Genomic DNA, 18,927 nt, shown 5'->3' on the forward strand with positions numbered 1-18,927 from the left:
TGAAATTTGAAAGACAGAAGAAATGTGTTCCCTCCTGACAGATTTCAGAGAGTTGATCTTGGTAGAGATACTTGGTAACTTTCAAAGGGGTAACCTTTAGGCTCAGTCATTCCCTGTGCCATTCAGCTGGGGACACTCTGTGCCAGCTACCACTGTGCCGGCCTTCGGAGATGCAGAGTCGTCAAAATGGGGAGCAGCTGTGAATCCAGCCTTGTGTTTTAAGTAGGCAGTGACACTGACGGCAGGTGTGAGACGCTGTGAGAACTCAAAGGGACATCATGGGCTGCGCTTGAGGGACTCAAGGACTTTGCCCTCTTTCTTTGTATAAATTGTAGGGTCCTGGACTTTTATTTATTTATTTTTAACATTTATTCATCTCTGAGAGACAGAGTGTGAGTGAGGCAGGGGCAGAGAGAGAGGGAGACACAGAAACTGGAACAGAGCCCGACGCAGTGCTGGAACCCACGAGCAGCGAGATCATGACCTGAGCCGAAGTCAGATGCTTAACCAACTGAGCCACCCAGGCACCCCTGTCATGGACTTTTAAACTGGAATAGCCCTTAGATGTCATGAAATACAGCCTCGGGAAGCTGAGGCCAATAGGTTGAGCTCCGTTCATTACAGGGATTTAAGATAGGGGGCATTAAGTGTTCCAAGGTTCAAGATAAGGAACTTGAAATTTTTCCACTGCATGTAGCCTGGGTAACTTGGGTGTTCTGCACATTTTTATCTGTTAACCATGGCTACAGGCCTGTTACTCCTTTCTCTCCTCCTTTGTTTCCCTGAAGGAGCAAAAGTAGAAGAGGTTAGAGGCACCTGGGTGGCTCAGTTGGTTGAATGTCTGACTTTGGCTCAGGTCGTGATCTCAGGGTTCATGGGTTCAAGCCCCACGTCAGGCTCTGTGCTGACAGCTCAGAGCCTGAAGCCTGCTTCGGATTCTGTATCTCCCTCTCTGCCCCTCCCCACTTGCACTCTGTCTGTCAAAAATGAATAAATGTTTAAAAAGAAATAGAAGAGGTTTTAGCAAGCAAAATCCTGCAGCTTCTTAGAGAAAGGAAGGGTTTTCTTTGGAGGCTTCTGCGGTGGCGGGGGGGTGGGGGGGGCGGGCGGAGAATCAGAGGCCACAGTCACAGAGGGACAAGGGCGAGAGAAAGTCAGCATCACCACAGTGATAGGATTGAGTCTCCACCAGAGAAAATGCCATTTTCTTTTGTCTGCAGCACAGACTAACTTTATTTTCGACTCTGCTGTGTCAGGGGGAAGCAAGTACTGTGAGTCTGTTCATAAACATTTTCTTTGTTGAGAACATATCTCCGGGGCCCGGAATGTTTTCTTTTAGGCCCAAATGTGATGCAGAACACTGGAGAAAAATATTTGGAAATATCATGTCTCCAGAAATAATCTTCTGTTATTCTTTCTGGGCAGCCATCTTAACAGCAAGAAAGTTTCACCCCCAGACTCCATAAACGACTCCTGCCTGTCATCCAAGATTTTTCATACATATTCCTTTTGTTGTTTTCTACTGACGGCAAAATAAAACAGACAAGGAGTCATGGCAGGCTAGGGCACAGCGTTCTGCTACCTTTTGACTCGCCTTGGTTTTTTACAAGCAAATTCTTAAAACTTGTTTAACGGTTTGAATGTGTTTAGGCACTGAAGAGTCTCCGTCGAGTGTTTCGGGAGGACGGGCACCGGAAGGCGACCCGACAACTGAGGTATGCTGACAGCTCGGTTACCCTGAGCTGTACGTGGTGCAAGTGCTGTCTCAGCCCGCGTGGACGTGTGCCTCCTGCAGCACCACTGGCTCCCATCCCCACTGCCCTTCGGATGCTCACATACTGTTGCCGTCATGTCCCCTGCAAGGAAAGGGAATAGTCTCAATCCACAGTGCTATCCTCAGTTCCACATTCTCAAACCAGACGCCGGGAGTCACCCGCAGTCTCTGTGCATCACCCTACATTTAATCCCTTGCCGGTTCCTGCACATCCCATTTCCAAGCTCTGACTTGAATCTCCACGCTCCCTCTGCAGCCTGATCTCACGGCACCCTCCGGGTGTGTGAGACAAGGTAGCAGTAAACACGGGAACTGTGCACAGCTCAGTGGAGGCTCAACTTACCAGCAGGAGCAGTGGGTGCCCAGGCAGGGGGGCTTGCAAATAAGACAGCTGAGGGGTTTACCAGAGGAGAGGTTTGCCAGAGGGGCGCGGAATGGAAAAGAGGCTTGTGGGCCAGGAGGCGTGTTCTGGACATGGAGCAGGAGGGCAGTCGTGAGTCCCAGGCCCCACAGTGGTGCAGAAATGTAGGCCTGACCGGGGAGGGACCGTGATCGGGGGGGGGGGGGGGGGGGGGGGGGGGGGGGGGGGGGGGGGGGGGGGGGGGGGGGGGGGGGGGGGGGGGGGGGGGGGGGGGGGGGGGGGGGTCTTGGTGTCGTATTAAGGTGGGGTTTTACATTTAAAGCAACGGGACAACCGTCGACGGATTAAATAGGAGATGACATTGATTTCTGTGTTTAAAGTGTAGCATGTATTTATTTTCAATTCTGCACAGACTTGAAGGCAGTCTTTATATTGTTACAAGGTGCAAGGTGTTCTCGTTCACTTGAGGTTAGTTTGCCTACCTGTTGTCAAAACCTCAGTTAACTTACTTTTTATGGTGCTTTGGAATTTGTAGACACTCGTACCATCCGGGGAAGAGAAAAACCACGAAGTCCCAGCAGCACCAGAGAGCCTGTGTGGGAGCGAGCCCGGTGGGGCAGGTAAGCTCCTTTACGTCGTTTATGCGTGTTAGTGTTTCCCTGGCCTGCGACTTGACTCTCTGTTGCAGCTAAATATCCACAGCTGAATCATGATAGTAAAACTCTCTCACGGTTTAACACAGGTTGGAGAGAATTCTTTCCAATTTCATTTTTAGCCTATACTCTTGCTCATCAGTTGTTGGTTTTCTGTGACGTGATCGTTTCAATCTCTCATTTCCAAGTAAGTGTGCAAGAAGGCCAATTGCTTTGGAGCAAACTCTTGCTCTTCCCGCAGAACGGGGCTCCGCGCCCCTGCCCGCCACGGGAGACGTCGCCGCAGCTCCTTTCGAAAGGCCAGTCTACACCCCGTGCACCCGTTCAAAGCCCTGCCTGTTTACCCTTGGACTCTGGCCTTGGGACCCCTTGACACTGTTAAACATTATTGAGGATCCCAGAGAACCTGTTATGTGGACTGTTCCTGTTGGCATTTATCAAATAAGATACTAAAACTGAATTAATATCATTAACTCACTATAGGTTAAGCGTAACATTTTTTTCATGAAAAATAGCAAATTTTCCAAAACAACAAAAACGTAGTAAAAAAAAGTGAGTTGTTTTGCATTTTTGCAACTCTGGGCTAATAGAAAGGAGTCGGCTACTCGAGGCTGTTTCTTTATTCGGTTTATTGCTAAAGTTGTCTTGGTTGAAGTGCATGAAGAAAACCCAGCATCACACTTAAATGGTTGGATTTTAGTCGCATTTTCAGATAATTCTGGGAACACTACTTCGCCTCTAGAAAACTCCATCATGGGCTCATGAATTTAATAAGTAACATCTTAGTGTGTTGACAGCAGTTTGGGCCTTGGGGACCCCGTAATGGAGGATCTCGGGAGTCCTAGGGGTCCTCGGACCACACTTTGAGAATCACTGGGTTAGGGAACTAGATGTGAGAACTGTGAGAATGGACAATTGTTTCTGGTTTGTATTCTAATCATTGTTGTACCATCTCTTCTGATCTGCACATCAACTAGGGAGAAAGATACTAGGGAACTGAGAATATGTTACCAAATTTAAGTCAGTTCTATTTTTGTTTTTAAATGTTGAAATGTCCATATAAGTAGAATGGTCAAGACGACTTTGGTTGCAAGTAACAGAAAACCCTCCAAATGTTTATAGGGAATGTATTCACTCACTGTCTTGGGCAGTTCAGCTGTTAGAACACAATTCCATAGACTGAGTGCTGAAGCAACACATAGTTATTTTTCATGGTTCTGGAGGCTGGAGGTCCAAGTCCACCTTCATGATATTTAAACTTCCCAGAGGCCCCTCCTCCAAATACTGTCACATTGGAGGCTGGAGTTTCAGTATATGACTTTTGGGGGGACTCAAACATCCAGTCCACAGCATTCACAAAACTGCAAAACTCAGGCAGAGCATGATCCGAGAGCATGATGAGGTCCCCAAGGACCCATCTTGCAAAGACCCAATCTCTTACCTTTCCCTCAGTGCCCAGCAGACGTAGTTGCTTTCTCATTTGTGAGCCTCATGCAAAGTATTTTGGTCCTGTCATTCCTGGCCGAAATCCTGAGACTCACTCTGATTTCAGTTTCGGTACCGTTGTCCACCCTAAACTAGTTACTGTGACCAGATGAGTGTGATTTGCTGGTTGACTCAACGTGAGTCCAGTGCTCTGTTCCTGGGGTAAGAGGAGAGTTGGTGTCTCTGGAAACACATGGTGTCCCAGACCACAGTCCGTGTTCTTGGAGAACGGGCTCGAATTCTTCCCCCGTCAAACATGAGTAAGCGGGGTTCCTTGTGAAGACCAGGGAAATGGGGGCGGAGAATGTGGTTCCCGTGCTCAGGGAGTTTGCAGAAGGAACTGCCCGTGAGGAAGGCTCTCTGTGTAAGATACGTGCATGACCGATGGGGCTAGCTCTGCTGGGGGGCCTTGCGGCGGAGGGCCTGGGTTTAAGCAGAACCACTCTCTCTCCCCCCTTTAATTAGAGAACGTAAGATACATAGGTGTGCATAGTAACGTTTCCCGCATTTCATGATACCCACCTTAGAGACAATTCTATATTTAAACACAAATGAAATCATAGTATTTATAATGTTCTGTGATTTCTTTTCTAACTCGGTGTTAGTGTATACAGATTGACTTCATTTGTTTTAACAGCTGAAAGTAGTCTGTAGCGCATTTTCCCATTTGTTAGATCTTCAGTGGTCTCCAGTTTTTATGGTTTTTACTATTATAAATAAAGCTGCAATGAACTTTCATATGCATGGAGTTCTGTGTTTCCCCCAAGTAGTTCCATGAAAGAGAATTGAAGGGTCAGAGAATATATAAGGTTTAAATTTCCATAAGCGCTTGTCACTCCCCCTAATTTGGAGCCAAATGTCGAAGGATGAGCACATGCGCAGTAGATGCGCGAGGCAAAGAGGAGGACGGTGTGTAAGGAGTCGTGTGTGTGGATCCTCACCCAGGACTGGCCAGGGTGGTCGGGACAGGGACCCTCTAAGGCAAAACCATCTGAAGGGACAGCCTCCGGAGTATGTGATCTCAAGAGCCGTATAAGCAGCAGTATCAAATAGCCCTCAGGAATCACCCCAAGACCGGAGAAGCCATTCATGCTGACGTGTTAAAAACTGATGACATGTTACAAACAATGACGAATATATCCAAAACCGAGACTTATTAGCTAAAATGGGTCTGTATGTGTCAGAGCACAAATAATGAACATCCACTTGTTAATTGTCAAGAAGGTAACGTTTTTGGATTCTGAAGTCTTTTGTTCCCACAGTATAACCCAGATGACTTCACTGTGTTTAGGTACGATTCAATAAGAGATCTACTTACGTAAAAGGAAGTTGTTTAAAAGACAAATGTGTGTTCTGTCATTGTTGAGTAGAAACAGTAGACCTTGAACTTCAAGCCTCCAGAGAATATAAATAGACCATCGCTGTTTGAAGGGAGGGAATTTAACTTTTCACTTGATGACATTATTTTTAAATGAACCAGTGTCACTTTGCTGCTGAACAGTTAAGCAAAGGTCTGCCTTCTAAGCTTCAGATTACCAACATAGCTAAATAGCGACAGTGACTTAAGGGACCGCTGCCATCATTAGAAAAATGCAGGCAGCAATGGTTTCTGTTGTTCTTCTGGTATAATGGCGGCCACGAAGCATAGAAAACAATTGGTCGGATTCTTACAGTTCACAAGTTCATAGTTCATGGGCCTGCTCTGCCATAAAAAATCCTAAATCTGTTTCCCTGTGGTTCAGAAACCACATTCGGTTACCTTGTTTCTCATTTTTGTTTTTGAACAGCCGAACGGCAGGGGGAGCCTTTCGCGGCGAATGAGTCACATAACGTAAGTCACCGTCGGGGTTCGGGGTTTGTTGTGGGGTTCGGTGTTGGAGCAAACGGATAGGGGCGTCTCGCAGGAAGGTGGCCTTGTGCGTCGTTTAGGAGACGGGAGGCAGTGTGTCCTCCACTCGAGAGCATCACACCGACTGACACTCTCAGGCCAGCGTTCAACTGTGTCCGCTGATGTCGTGCGGCGTAGGTGTGTTCCTCAGAAGAAAAGGGTCACGCTGAGTTCAGCATCTCCGCATACTAGTGACTCCCTAGACCAGCGTCTTGAAGCATTTAAGACAACTGAAGAAGTCCTAGATACCTCAGACTAGGAAGCTCACCGGCTAATTACTAATGAAATCCTTCAAAGAACTATGAACTTTCTGTTTTTTATGAATTATAGAGAGTTTGATCATCGGATTGCAGCGTCTGAAATAATCCCGGTGCTATAGACAAAACTGAAAACCAAAGGTCATTTTATGTTTCAGGAAAGCTTTCCTGAAGGCACTAACCTGTAATTGCCACTCATACATATTCTTTCCCAGGCGTGGCTGTCCTGTCCCTTCTGTGCTGGAAAGAAATTCTATGTCTTTCTTAACACACAAGGGACCTCGTATCTTCCAAGGAGAGAACATTTTGTAAAATGCTTGCAAGTTGCAAAGAGACCCATTCTTTTCAGTGCCCCAGAGAACTGGGGGAGCCCTGTACCAGCAGATACCAGAGGGCTATCTTCACCCCTTTGAAACCTCCCGTATCATAGCTAGAAACTCCCACACAGTCAACTGAGTGAGAAGGAAGAGAAAAGCCCACTAGGTTTGTTTCAGATTTTTCCTCCAGAAGGATTCCTAATGTGGAGCCTCCACCCGGCCTGGTGTTCCTGAGGCCCCCCGGCAGCTACCCTTCCCCAGACAGGGCATCACTGTCCTTTCCAAATATTCAGGAAATTCTGTAGCTAGGATTTAGAATATTGTAGGGTATTCTAAGACTTTCCTCAGTTAAAAACACAAAAGCACAATTGACCAGATTTGCCAGACAGAGGGGCGCCTGGGTAGCTCAGTCGGTTAAGTGGCCAACCAGCTCAGGTCATGATCTCACAGTTCATGAGTTTGAGCCCCGCATCGGGCTCTGTGCTTGCTGACAGCTCAGAGCCTGGAGCCTGCTTCGGATTCTGTGTCTCCCTCTCTCTCTCTGTCCTTCACCCATTCACACTGTGTCTTTCTGTCTCTCAAAAAATGAGTAAATGTTTAAAAGATTTAAACAAAAAGATTTGCCAGAGAGACAGAATGACAGAATCCTTCAGCATTTTTAAATAAAGGGGGAAAAAAATCACGAGGGACCATTGGATGGGAGAAGAATTCATAGAATTCAGAAAAGTTTTCTTCCTTCTTACACTTTTACCATTTTAAAGACCAGGAGAGTAAACACAGTGGGACGATAATTTGTTAAACCAAAACTTCTTCAGAAGCGCTGTGTGATCTTAGGTCTCTGGGTGAAATTTAGTTTTTTAATCTTTTTCTTTCCCGGGTGAAATTTGAGCATGTATTCTAGTCCATTTCAGCAGCCCTGCAAACAGCCAGATTACGCCCATTGCCTTCCTTACTTGTTTTTTCTGCCTTTAAGGCTCTGGTGAGATTATCCGTAAATAACCTTCTCTATGGTATGTTTAGGTCAAAAATTCAGGCTCCAGAACAAATGAAGAAATTCATGGCGAATCTCCTAAAAAAGAAGGTAAGTTAATGAATCTCATACTATTGACGTTAATATTAATTGTAGTTACCGTTTGTCGAGGGCCTCCTGGCTGTCGGGCCCTATGCTAGCGACTTCACAGATTTGCTCTAAGTCATATCGTTTCTTGGGCGTTAGCACCATAACTTAGGTAGCTGAGGAAACTGAGGCCCAGAGAGGTCCAGTGCCTATCCAAGGCCCCCTGGCTGGTAAGTGAGTGGTGCCTTGCCATAAATAGCTTCTAGAAGTTTGCCAGTAACCTCACAGTGGACTTAATCCAGCGGGCATACAAAATGCATAGTCCCCCGTGGTTCGTACAGTAGTAGAAGGTCTAAGTACTTGTGCTAAGTACCTGTGTTTACTTCAGACAGGCAGGGTAGATCAGGGGTGTCCTGTGAGGACCCCGTCCATGTCATAAGGATTTATGAAGTGTTCTTCCCCCTGCCATGCACACCCCTAAAGTAAGTATTGGAATGAATAATTTTTAACCTTTTTTTCGTTTTTGTGTTTATAAATCAGAGATATCCAATGGCAGAAAAGACAGCACAGAAGCCTTAGGAGATCACAGTGTGGAAGCAAATCCTAAAGAGGTGAGTTTTCATAAGAAACTCAAGTATTTCATGTTTTGTACATAGTGTGGTCACCCGTGCACAGAGGAAGGCTTTACTTCTTTGTATTAAAAACTAAATGAATCTCCACATTCCTTTCATCTGTTTATGCTCTTGTGTTATGTAGGTAATTACTGGGCTGTGTCCACGTTGTACGCTCAGGACAGTTAAGTGTTATTTCATACTCTGCCTTTCCTCGGCTCTTTGCTGGGCCACTGAGAGCGAGGAACCTTACCAAATAATTTATGACATGACATTGATTGTGAGACATAGCTGGGCTTCACAAACGGTAAAAGGAGGAATATGTCTTTAAGAACATATTTTAGGGGCGCCTGGGTGGCTCAGTTGGCTAAGCATCCAACTTCACTTCAGCTCATGATCTCACGGTTCATGAGTTCGAGCCCCGCATCGGGCTCTGTGCTGACAGCTCAGAGCCTGGAGCCTGCTTCAGATTCTGTGTCTCCCTCTCTGTGACCCTCCCCTGCTCATGCTGTCTCTCTCTCTCTCTCTTTCTCTCTCTCAAAAAAAAAAAAAAAAAAAAAAACATTTAAATAAATAAGTAAATAAATAAATCGATTTTAGAATTGTTGGAGTACAGTATCTAACTGGAAACAGATTTAGGTGTTTTGTGTGGATTTACATTCAAAAAAAAAGAAAAAAGACTCAGGCTCACAAAATAGGTCTCATCCAAATCTAGATGCCAAAAATGCTATTCTAGATTTAAAACAAATTGTGTGAAAATTTATTTCAAAGGCTAGAAACTAATATAATGTGCTGTCATTTCATTAGATTTGGTTCCACATTCTATTGCCTTTAATACAGTCATTCTTAATTCCAGGCTGAAGAGGAGGAAAGGCAGATGCCTAAAAGAAAAAGAAAGAAGCATTACCCCTCTTCAGAAGACGAACTGGGTATTTAGAATATATATGTTCCTCTTTTAGACATCTCTGAAGATCATATTACTTTACATCCAAAACATTGGGCAAGCGTCCTAGAAAACTTTTGAGGGTAATAATAACTTACTTTACAACTCTTGTCCGGTTTGTGTCCTGACTGGCGTGGCGCCTCCAGGATTTCTCTGGACTTGATCTAGAAACTACATTCTTACCTGCAGAAGACCCAACTGCTGGGACTCACGCAAACCCAGGGTCCGTCTGTAACCTGTGCCTGGGCCCTGCCAGGGGCCACCAGGCTCCTTATTTTATCTCTTAAGCAGATGCCCCGCAGAGCTAGTGAAGTGTGTCAGTGAAGCTTAGCATGGCGCCTTCTGGGCATCGAACTGTTGACTTTCCTGTGGCCTGTGACAGTGCCGTCCAGCAGAGCTCCTCGCAGGGGCGGACATGGCCTGTATTTGTTTTGTCTCCTGCGGCAGCCACCAGCCACATGTGGCTATTGAGCAATTAAATGCCGTCAGTGTGAACAAAAGACTGGATTTCTAACTTCATTTGATTTTAATTTAAATTTCAACAGCCACGTGTAGCTAATGGCTACCATACTGGCTTGTACAGAGACTCTGACAGTTGACACAAAATAGAGATGCGTAAATATTTATTAAATGGATAAATAATTCCTTTTTTGGTTAGGAGCATGAAACTATTTTTTAATTCTTGAGTTCATATTTTAGGCACCATTCATGTTATTTTATATACGTTCATAATAACTGTGTGAGTTAGGCATTTTCACCATTTTGTAAAGGAAGAAATTAAGGTGAGGTTATGACTTTATTCCCACCAAGGAAATCTAATTCCCAAGCCTGTGGTCTTCATCCCTAAGCTACACCTCCAAGTGGTCGCTCAGCTGGGACACTGAATGTCTCTGGGAACTCCGTGTGTCCTAAGCCCTTTCCGTGGAGCCTGCTGCCTTATTGGTGTCATCAGAGCGTTTGTGGATTTTTTTATTTTATCTTTTGTATTTTACTTTTTTGGTTTTACCAGGGCCGCCGTCCATGTTCAGTGCTCAAGTCATAGGACATAAATACATTTAGAATAACTTTTGGCTTCAGTGTATCACAAGACTAGAAAAGAATTCTTAAACTGTCTTAAAATAGAACTATGCATTTCATTTTTCATTTAGCTTTTATTCCTTTGTGATTCTGTCCAAACTGATTTACAGATGAAAATCCAGATGTCCTAGATTCCAGAATAGAAACAGCACACAGGCAGTGTTCTGAAACTGAGCCACAAGATACGAAGGTATTTTTTCCACATACTAATTTTCAGTTTGGGGGTAACCTCATCACATCACTGTGAATACTTATGATACTCTTTTCCATTTTCATATCCTTTTTACGTTATGTACCTCTTATAGTCACTTTATCATAGAAGGTATATTTTTTAGGATCCTACAAAAAAAAATATTGCACTTTATCATTTTAAGCTGTAAGAGTATTTTAAAATGTAAATATTCTGCCTTTCACTGTACTTACTGGCCTTAAAATAGAAGTCATCCAAGGATTGACCTCACCCACTGCCTTTTGGTCACATGGTCATATTCTTACCTTATGACTCAGGGAGGTGGCTCACAAATTTGTATTTCTGCCCCTGTTTTCTAGGCCCCATTTCTACACTTCCTGGCAGATACCTTTTCGTGGGCACGCTTCCGTCTCTGAGACTCAGTACTGTTCACTGTCTCTTCTAGACTAGTTCCATCTCTCTGTTCTCTCTTTGCCTAATTCATTTTTTCCACCTTGTTCCATAAGTATTTAAGTCTGCTTATATCAACACAGGCACTTGAATTCTAGCCGAGTAAAACCGGTTCAGAGTCTCCCTTTTCTGCCAGTGACTGATGAACTAAATAAAAAGTAGTGGCAGAATTTTAACAACCAAAGAGGGAGTCGTGTAACGTCATGAATTTCAATTGGTCGTGGTGAGAGGAAGAAAGGAGATTTTAACCCCATCGTTCCCCCTGCCCTGACCAGAGCAAGAGTCCTGAGACACAGGACACCTAGATTTGGAGAGATGCAGCTTGAAGGGGTATCTTTTTATTTTCCCTTCAATTTCGTGTAAGTTTTACAATGTTTACATCAAAGATAGCAACCATTTTCACTAAAAATTCCCATACGGATAATATTTCCTACGTTGTAAGATGGAATTCTACTTTTATATTTTAATTTATGTCTTGCTCAAAACTTCTTTGCCCTTAAGGGTGAGTGACTCATATGTTCTGAGATTATTGCTCTAAGTCAGCCAAGCCGGATCCCCCCAGATCCTCTTAGGCACTTTCCCCTTTATCCCTCCCCACCCGCCAACCCCTCCCCCACCTCCCAACAAAGAAACGAAATCTGTTCCAAATTCCTATCAGTTCTTCGCTGGAGTTTCTCTCAAAAAGACAAAACCCAGGATGAGGAAGAGCAATTTGATTTCTCTACGGCTGGGCGGGGAGGGGGTAGGTGTGGGAAGAATGGCCTTGTTGCTGGAGTCCAGCTTTATCTCATGTGGTTCTGTCTTTGAATTTGTATCTTTCTGTGTAGCCTGCTTAGCAGCAAAAGCCGTTTCTTTTTTTAAAAATTCTGCAACAAACTTCTAAAAAAACTCCTGGGAAGTATTTTTTGAAATAGAAAGGAAAACCGTGGGAAGGACAAGCGGAGGCAGGGTGAAGAAGCTTCTTGTCTGGTTCACCTTCTCCATAGGAGGATAACTCAGGAGATCTGGAAGAATTCTCTAAAATGAGCTCCAAGACAGCCAGCACTGCCTCCCGGGCCGTGGATGAAAAAGGTGAGTAGCACACGGACTCCGGTACATTCTTGTGAGAAGAGACTAATCCTTCCGAGTGCCGGCGTCCCTGTCCCCAGGCTTCGCTGGCCAGCGCTGCAGCTGACCTCCCAGAGAACGGGGTGCACTCGCACTTCATAGTCGCAGGACTCGGGGGTCGTTTGGGATTTGGATCTTAACTCTGCCCAAATTACGCTTATCAGTTAGCCAGACCCCGGCGTGCTAACTCGGGCGGCGCAGGCCTGAGGACGGCGTGTGCGTGCATAGGTGACCAGGACCGCGTCGGCCGCGTGGACAGGTGTGGTGGCGACGCGGCCGCCTGGGGTCCCAGCAGTGACCTGAGCTGTGCTCTCCCTGCAGACGAATACAGCAGCGGGGAAGCTACTGGAGAAAAGACAGAGCAGAACGACTACGACACGGTGAAATCTCCGGAGGTAAGGAGTGTCCTTCGTATCTTCTTGCACAGATACACGAGTGCTGCTGAGAAATAAAGTGCATTAAAGGCGATTACTGGAAGTTGTCAAGTGCTCTTGAAGTCGTTCAGTTTGTTTAGTGCAGTGGCCGTGGTCTCACGCCGTGCATCATGTTATCGGTGTCGTTGGGGTTAGTCTCGCTCCCTTTATTTTCACCTCATTTCATCCGAGGTTTGTAAGAGACCTATTTCTGTCACAACCACATAGGCTCTGCCCAGGGCTGTACCTCAGTCTTTAGGTCAGAGAGCAGGGTTGCCGAGTCCTAGAGTCTGGACAGGATGAAACGGCAGGAGGCCCGCAGCAAGTGCTGAACGGGACCCACTTTCGGGAAAGCAGGCCGACCTCCAGCCTCTCCCCCTACCCCTGTCCCCTAGGGGTGTGCAGAGCCCGGGAGGGGGCCAGGCAGAAACCCACTGGCCTGAGACAGGCCCATAAATCAAGGGAAACGACCTGTACACCAGCCACATCCAGATGACTGTGACCAAGTCCGCCTGACTTGATACAACTTTTAAATAGTTTTTTTTTAATGTTTTATTTATTTTTGATACAGAGAGAGATAGAGCATGAGAGGGGGAGGGGCAGAGAGAGAAGGAGACACAGAATCTGAAGTAGGCTCCAGGCTCTGAGCTGGCTGTTAGCACAGAGCCTGACGCGGGGCTCGAACCCACGAACATGAGATCTGACCTAAGCCGAAGCCGGAGGCTTAACCGACTGAGCCACCCAGGCACCCCTTAAATAGTTTTATTTTCTCATACTTGTGTATGAGAGGATCAGTGGCCTCCTTTACTTTGTATAAGGGGTAACGTTTGGTCACAAGTGACTAGGACTGAATCCGCGTGTAAATGCAGAAGAAAAAGCCAACACTGAGCCCTCGGTTCCATTTCCGCGTCACCTAACCCTCCCGACTCCATGAGTTAGTACGGCTCCCTGTGGTTACAGGGTGACGCAATGCAGGACCTGGGTGGAGCCCTGGGCAGGCCTTGTTTTTAAGTGACAGAGCTGGGATCTGAGACCTCTTAGGAGAGAACTCGAAGTCTCATTTGGAGACAACAACAAAAAAATTGTATTGCTCTTTCTTTGTTTCCTTTCTCTCCCTTAGGAAGATCAGCCAGTAATTATTAAAAGGAAAAGAGGAAGACCCCGTAAATACCCCATCGAAACAGCATTAAAAACAAGTAGGTATTTATTTCGTGTGTTTTCAGTTCACGTGAAAGACGTTTTCAGAGGGGCCTGGTTGGCTCAGTTCTCAGAAGGTGTGATTCTTGATCTCAGGGTCGTGAGTTTGAGCCCCAGGTCAGGCATAGAGTTTAAGAAAAAAAAAAGACATTTTTAAACTGATTTTCTAAGTGAAACTTTTATTTTTTATTTTTTAGAAGAAGATTGCAAAACGGATCCTGGTGTTGTCACTGTGAGTAATGGCAGCGCGTGAGAAATCTGGGAGCATTTGCTCCGGGCCTGGGTAGTGTACACTGCAGGATTCGTGTTTTGAACCACTTTCTTTCTTAAATATTTGAAAAGCATTAAAAGAATTTCTTGAGTAAAATACTGGATAGCCATTTACATAGCATTTCAGTTACCAGTATCTTTACATAAACATACTGTTCTTCAGTCTGACCCCATCCTCACAAGGGAGTTTGGTTGTGTAAAAATTACATAGGGACTTACCTTCTTGCCATTCTTGATTAAAATATAGAAAGCAGTTCTTTCATACGATTTTTAGATAATGACTTCTTTGTGGAAGCCTCCACTGGTGTCTCACCCGTCACTACTCGCTATGGAGTTCCTTTCATAGTAAAATGTACACTGATTTTAGCGCAGGAAAATCCTCAGCGACACTTTATCTTTTCTCTGTGTTTGGCGCTAAAGTGTATAGTCAACCAAGTCACTGCGTCAAGACTTCATTGCATGAGTTTCAAAGAGAGCATTATTAGAAGGCCAGACCAAGGTCCGGTGTCCGAACAAAAGCAAACGGGACTCGAGTCTCCCCTCTGCCACGGACTGCCAGAATGTGCACTGGGCTAGTCAGGCGGCCCTCCGAGACTCGCATTTCTGTGGCTGTACCGAACTGATATTCCCTGCAATGCTTCTCTCAGCAGGGTTATTAGGAGAAGGCAGACCGCAGAGCCGTGCGTGAACGCATTTGCCAGAGTTGGGGAATGATCACAGTGGGCCGTGCCGCCACGTCCCCTCCCGTGCTCCTCGCGCAGCGTAGCAGCAGAGTGGCCGGGACGCGGCTGGGGGCAGCCCTAGTCCTGGGGAGGGGCCATGTGTGCCCAAGCCTAGCATCCATGTTCTCGAGATTCGTGTTCCGCAGATTCTGCCTACATAGTCGCCATCCTGAGCCTTCCTTACATAATGACTTCCTTTGTGGTGACGACTGACTGCTGACTTCAGTTTTTTCTTTGTTTAAATTTAGGCAGAACCGTCTCCGCCTGGCAGCAAACCCAAACCCACACCAGCAGGTATGCCCCGAGTGTTGCTCTGCGTGTGACCTAGGCAAGGGGCGGAGGCGGCCGCCCGTGTGGGGTGGTTGTAGAGTTCCTTGTTTCTCAACGAAGTGGGTTTCGGCAGTTGTCCTCACAGCCGTCAGGAGACTCTTGGTATTGGCCTTTCTTGTGACCTGAGCCCTTGTTGGTTTTAGGCTTCTTTAGGAAGCCTCCAGAAAGGAGGGTGAAGGCAACAAAAAGTAAAATAGGGGCGACTCTGCCGTGTCCAAACCATAATGTACTGGATACGTTTCAGGAAGACGAGGATCGGGCTGGGGCTGGGCACTCCTGCCAGCAGGACGGGAATGTACTCAGGATTCTGTTGTTTTCACAGAGGGTTGAAAGCATCCTGTGTAGCTCATAGAGCCAGAGTGCAAGAGATAAAACTATTCCCGTTACTCTTGTCCTCATTCCGAGGACAAAATACCCCAGAATGTTGACAGTGATTGGCTCGGGGTGGTGGGATAATGGGAACGTTCCGTGTTTTGTTACCTACATGTTCCAGAATTCTTACCATGTGTATGTAGTAATTTCATGGTTTACAATTTTGTGCTGTATTAAAAGCAACAAGACCTCTTGGTGGGCTTTAAAGGACTGGCATAGGAAAAAGTTGAACATGACCGCTGTTTTGGGTCAAATAAATAGCTGGTTAGATCAGGAAAGTACGTATTCTCAGCAAGGTACCACAAATATGTGATTTGGAACCTTTTTCTCATTTAATGGTATGTGATCTCGTGATCAAATTTCAGTTTCTCTTGTCTCTTGGAAAATTCAGTTTGGCTGATTTTTTTTTTTTTTTTTTTGCAAAGGGAACTTGTGCTTATGTTTGGTTTTTAGCCAGTTTTTATTCATATTTTTATATTTTGAATCCATACAAGAAACCTTGATAACTTGAATGCCCTCCAAATAGAGACTCTTAAGTTGAGGTGTGTGATCAGTGGTTGGGCAGCGGTTTTCTGAGTCTGGGTGACGACGGCGGGTAAGGCAGCCTTCTTGACGTGACTCTTGCGTCTACCTCAGTGGGCACGCAGGGGCGACCTCACGGTCCTCACCGAGTGTCTAGCGAGCACGCCCATAATGTTAGTAACTTCAAACAGCGCCTTAAATGAACCTGCATCCTTCTCACCAGATACAGCGTCAGAAAACCGTAACATCCACAGGAAGCACGTATGTGAAGAACGGGAATGCAACCTAAAATAGGCTTCTAATAGACGCTTTTCTTTTTTTATTAATAGTTTATTGTCCAGTTGGTTTCCATATAACACCCAGTGCTCTTCCCCACAAGTGCCCTCCTCCATGACCATCACTCCCCTCCCCCTCCCCCTCCCCCCCCTTCAGCCCTCAGTTTGTTTTCAGTATTCAAGGGTCTCTCATGATTTGCCTCCCTCCCTCTCCCTCTTTTCCCCCCTTCCCCTCCCCATGGTCCTCTGTTAAGTTTCTCCTGTTAGACCTATGAGTGCAAACATATGGTATCTGTCCTTCTCCGCCTGACTTATTTCTCTTAGCATGGCACCCTCGAGGTCCATCCACGTTGCTCCAAATGGCCATATTTCATTCTTTCTCATTGCCATGTAGTACTCCATTGTGTATATATACCACATCTTCTTGATCCATTCATCAGGTGATGGACATTTAGGCTCCTTCCATGATTTGGCTATTGTTGACAGTGCTGCTATGAACATTGGGGTACATGTGCCCTTATGCATCAGCACTTCTGTATCCCCTGGGTAAATCCCTAGCAGGGCTATTGCTGGGTCATAAGGGAGTTCTATGGATAGTTTTTTGAGGAACCTCCACACTGTTTTCCAGAGCATCTGCACCAGTTTACATTCCCATCAACAGTGTAGGAGGGTGGTCATAGGCGCTTTTCTCATTGCTGCGATAGAACTGTTTACAGTCGGAGCGTTCCAGCTAGCATGCCACTTGCTATGTGACTCCGAACAAATAACTCACATCGAGTTATCTGAGCCTTGTTTTTCCTATCTGTGAAATGGGGATGGGCTCCACTGAGGTCTCTGTGAGGTCTGTCACCCTGACGTGCAGCTCCTGGTGTGTCTCAAGGGCTCCCCTTGCCTCCTCCTTTTCTGGATTCAGAGCATTTGAGCTGAAAGGGTGGGCTAAGCCAGGTCCTTACCTTACAGATGAAAAACTGAGGCTTGAGGAATTAAATAATTTTCCCAGATTGTGCAGGTGATTTCTGACAGGTCTGAAGCACAAACCTGGAGGTCTTGACATGCGCTCATTCCCCTGGGTCTTCTGACTCGAAGTCCACTTGCCTGATACAAGACCATGATAATTTATGTAATTAATTACTCAGCACTAGTACATCAGAGACAAGCCCAACTGTTGAAAATGGAGTTTACACCAATAAAGTGTTAATGCACAGATTTTCCTTTTCTTAAAGATGAGTCCAATAAAGAAACCAGTGCCCCACAAGAAAGAAGTATAAGCCATGTAAGTGTTAATTTTCTCATCAAGTTACGTCCTTTAGGAATAAACTTAGTAAATGGTCAGTTAACCACCCTTTCAACTTTAACGTCCTTGTTTCTAGGACGACGGTGAAGAAAAAGCAGTAGCGAGTGTGCGTCGGAGAGGAAGAAAGCCCAAGCGCTCGCTCACCCTGTCAGACGATGCTGGTATGTTTCTGGCACGTTCTTAATTGCGGCGTCTTACCATTTCCCAGTCACCTTTTTAAGAGTTTTTCTCTGGATGAGGGAAAACCCAGAGGGGCACAGCTCGTATTAATATTACATAAATATGTGTGAAATGGCTCTAATCCCATGTCAGAACTGGTACATCCCAGATGCTTTCCTGAGTACATGTGAATTTTTCGTGCGTGCTGGCTGTGAACCGCCTAAGTAAACTATCCCAAATGTGTTTGAGATTAAGTTAAACATTTGTGAGTCGCAAGTGCTGAAACAAAAGGAAATGGAAAACCACTTCTTGTGCCTCCAAGTCCCTAATCTCCTGGGCTCCCAGCGCCGTGACTCTCCTTTGGAAGTGTCTTGGGGAATTGCACAGTCCAGGTGTTCCCCTTCTGTCCGAGCAGAGTCTTCAGAGCCAGAAAGGAAACGCCAGAAATCAGTGTCTGAAGCCACTGAGGACAAGAGAGACCAGGAGTCTGAGGAGGAGGAGGAGGACGAGGACGAGGAGGAGCCCCCCGGAGCCACCACGAGGTCCGCCACCAGATCAGAGGCCCAGAGGTAATGGGGGCGGCCGGCTTCCCCATCAGATCGGGTTTTCACGGGGTTCTCTTTCCCAACTCCCTCGTGCGGCAGCGTAGGCCGTGTCCTTCCGGTGTACCCTCAGCGGAGAGCACGGGCTCTCGGGCCTCGGACGCTGCCGGTCCTCCACCTTCACATCAGTCTCCGCCGGGGTCTAAAGGCCTGTTCGGTGGAACCCATTCTGTTCCTGTACAGACACGTGCTGTGCGTCAGGAGGTGTCCCGGACCCCACGCTGGGCCGGTGGGGGAGGCAGGTGCACACGCAGCCCCCGCGGGCAGCTGGCTCAGCTCCAGAGAGACAAGGCGGCACACCTGTCGCTGTGGCGAGGCGCAAGGTGCCAGTGTCACGGATGGGTCAGTCATGTGAAATTGTCACCATTGGATGCCCCCATTTTTCCTAACATAACTTGCTTCATGTTTCCCAGAGTTCGTTCTCCCATGCCCTAGGTGAGCTTTTTTTCTGCCTCTGGAAAAAAGAGTGCCATGCTCAAGTGAGTTTCGGGAATGCCAGTGAATTCTTTGTCCCTCAGAAGGCCCCCAGCACAAGGGCTTGGCAGGGTCCTAAAGGAAAGAAACCTGTTTAACTTTGTCTGAACAGACCTTATTTGCCAAT

At 46.3% G+C, this 18,927-nt stretch overlaps 1 protein-coding gene across 1 annotated transcript in view; it reads left to right on the forward strand.

Annotated features, from left to right (window-relative positions):
* Positions 1-18,927, forward strand: part of BOD1L1 (biorientation of chromosomes in cell division 1 like 1) — a 51,396-nt gene that overhangs the window by 26,478 nt on the left and 5,991 nt on the right. The window contains exons 12-26 of the mRNA XM_029952354.1: positions 1,651-1,715; positions 2,671-2,755; positions 6,061-6,104; positions 7,756-7,816; positions 8,333-8,403; positions 9,260-9,332; positions 10,534-10,613; positions 12,050-12,134; positions 12,492-12,565; positions 13,704-13,779; positions 13,978-14,012; positions 15,021-15,066; positions 17,495-17,544; positions 17,642-17,726; positions 18,140-18,293. Of these exons, the coding sequence (XP_029808214.1) occupies positions 1,651-1,715; positions 2,671-2,755; positions 6,061-6,104; positions 7,756-7,816; positions 8,333-8,403; positions 9,260-9,332; positions 10,534-10,613; positions 12,050-12,134; positions 12,492-12,565; positions 13,704-13,779; positions 13,978-14,012; positions 15,021-15,066; positions 17,495-17,544; positions 17,642-17,726; positions 18,140-18,293 (1,084 nt within the window). The remainder of the gene's footprint in view (positions 1-1,650; positions 1,716-2,670; positions 2,756-6,060; positions 6,105-7,755; positions 7,817-8,332; positions 8,404-9,259; positions 9,333-10,533; positions 10,614-12,049; positions 12,135-12,491; positions 12,566-13,703; positions 13,780-13,977; positions 14,013-15,020; positions 15,067-17,494; positions 17,545-17,641; positions 17,727-18,139; positions 18,294-18,927) is intronic.

This window comes from Suricata suricatta, chromosome 1, assembly GCF_006229205.1.
Source record: "Suricata suricatta isolate VVHF042 chromosome 1, meerkat_22Aug2017_6uvM2_HiC, whole genome shotgun sequence".
NCBI classification, from domain to species: domain Eukaryota; kingdom Metazoa; phylum Chordata; class Mammalia; order Carnivora; family Herpestidae; genus Suricata; species Suricata suricatta.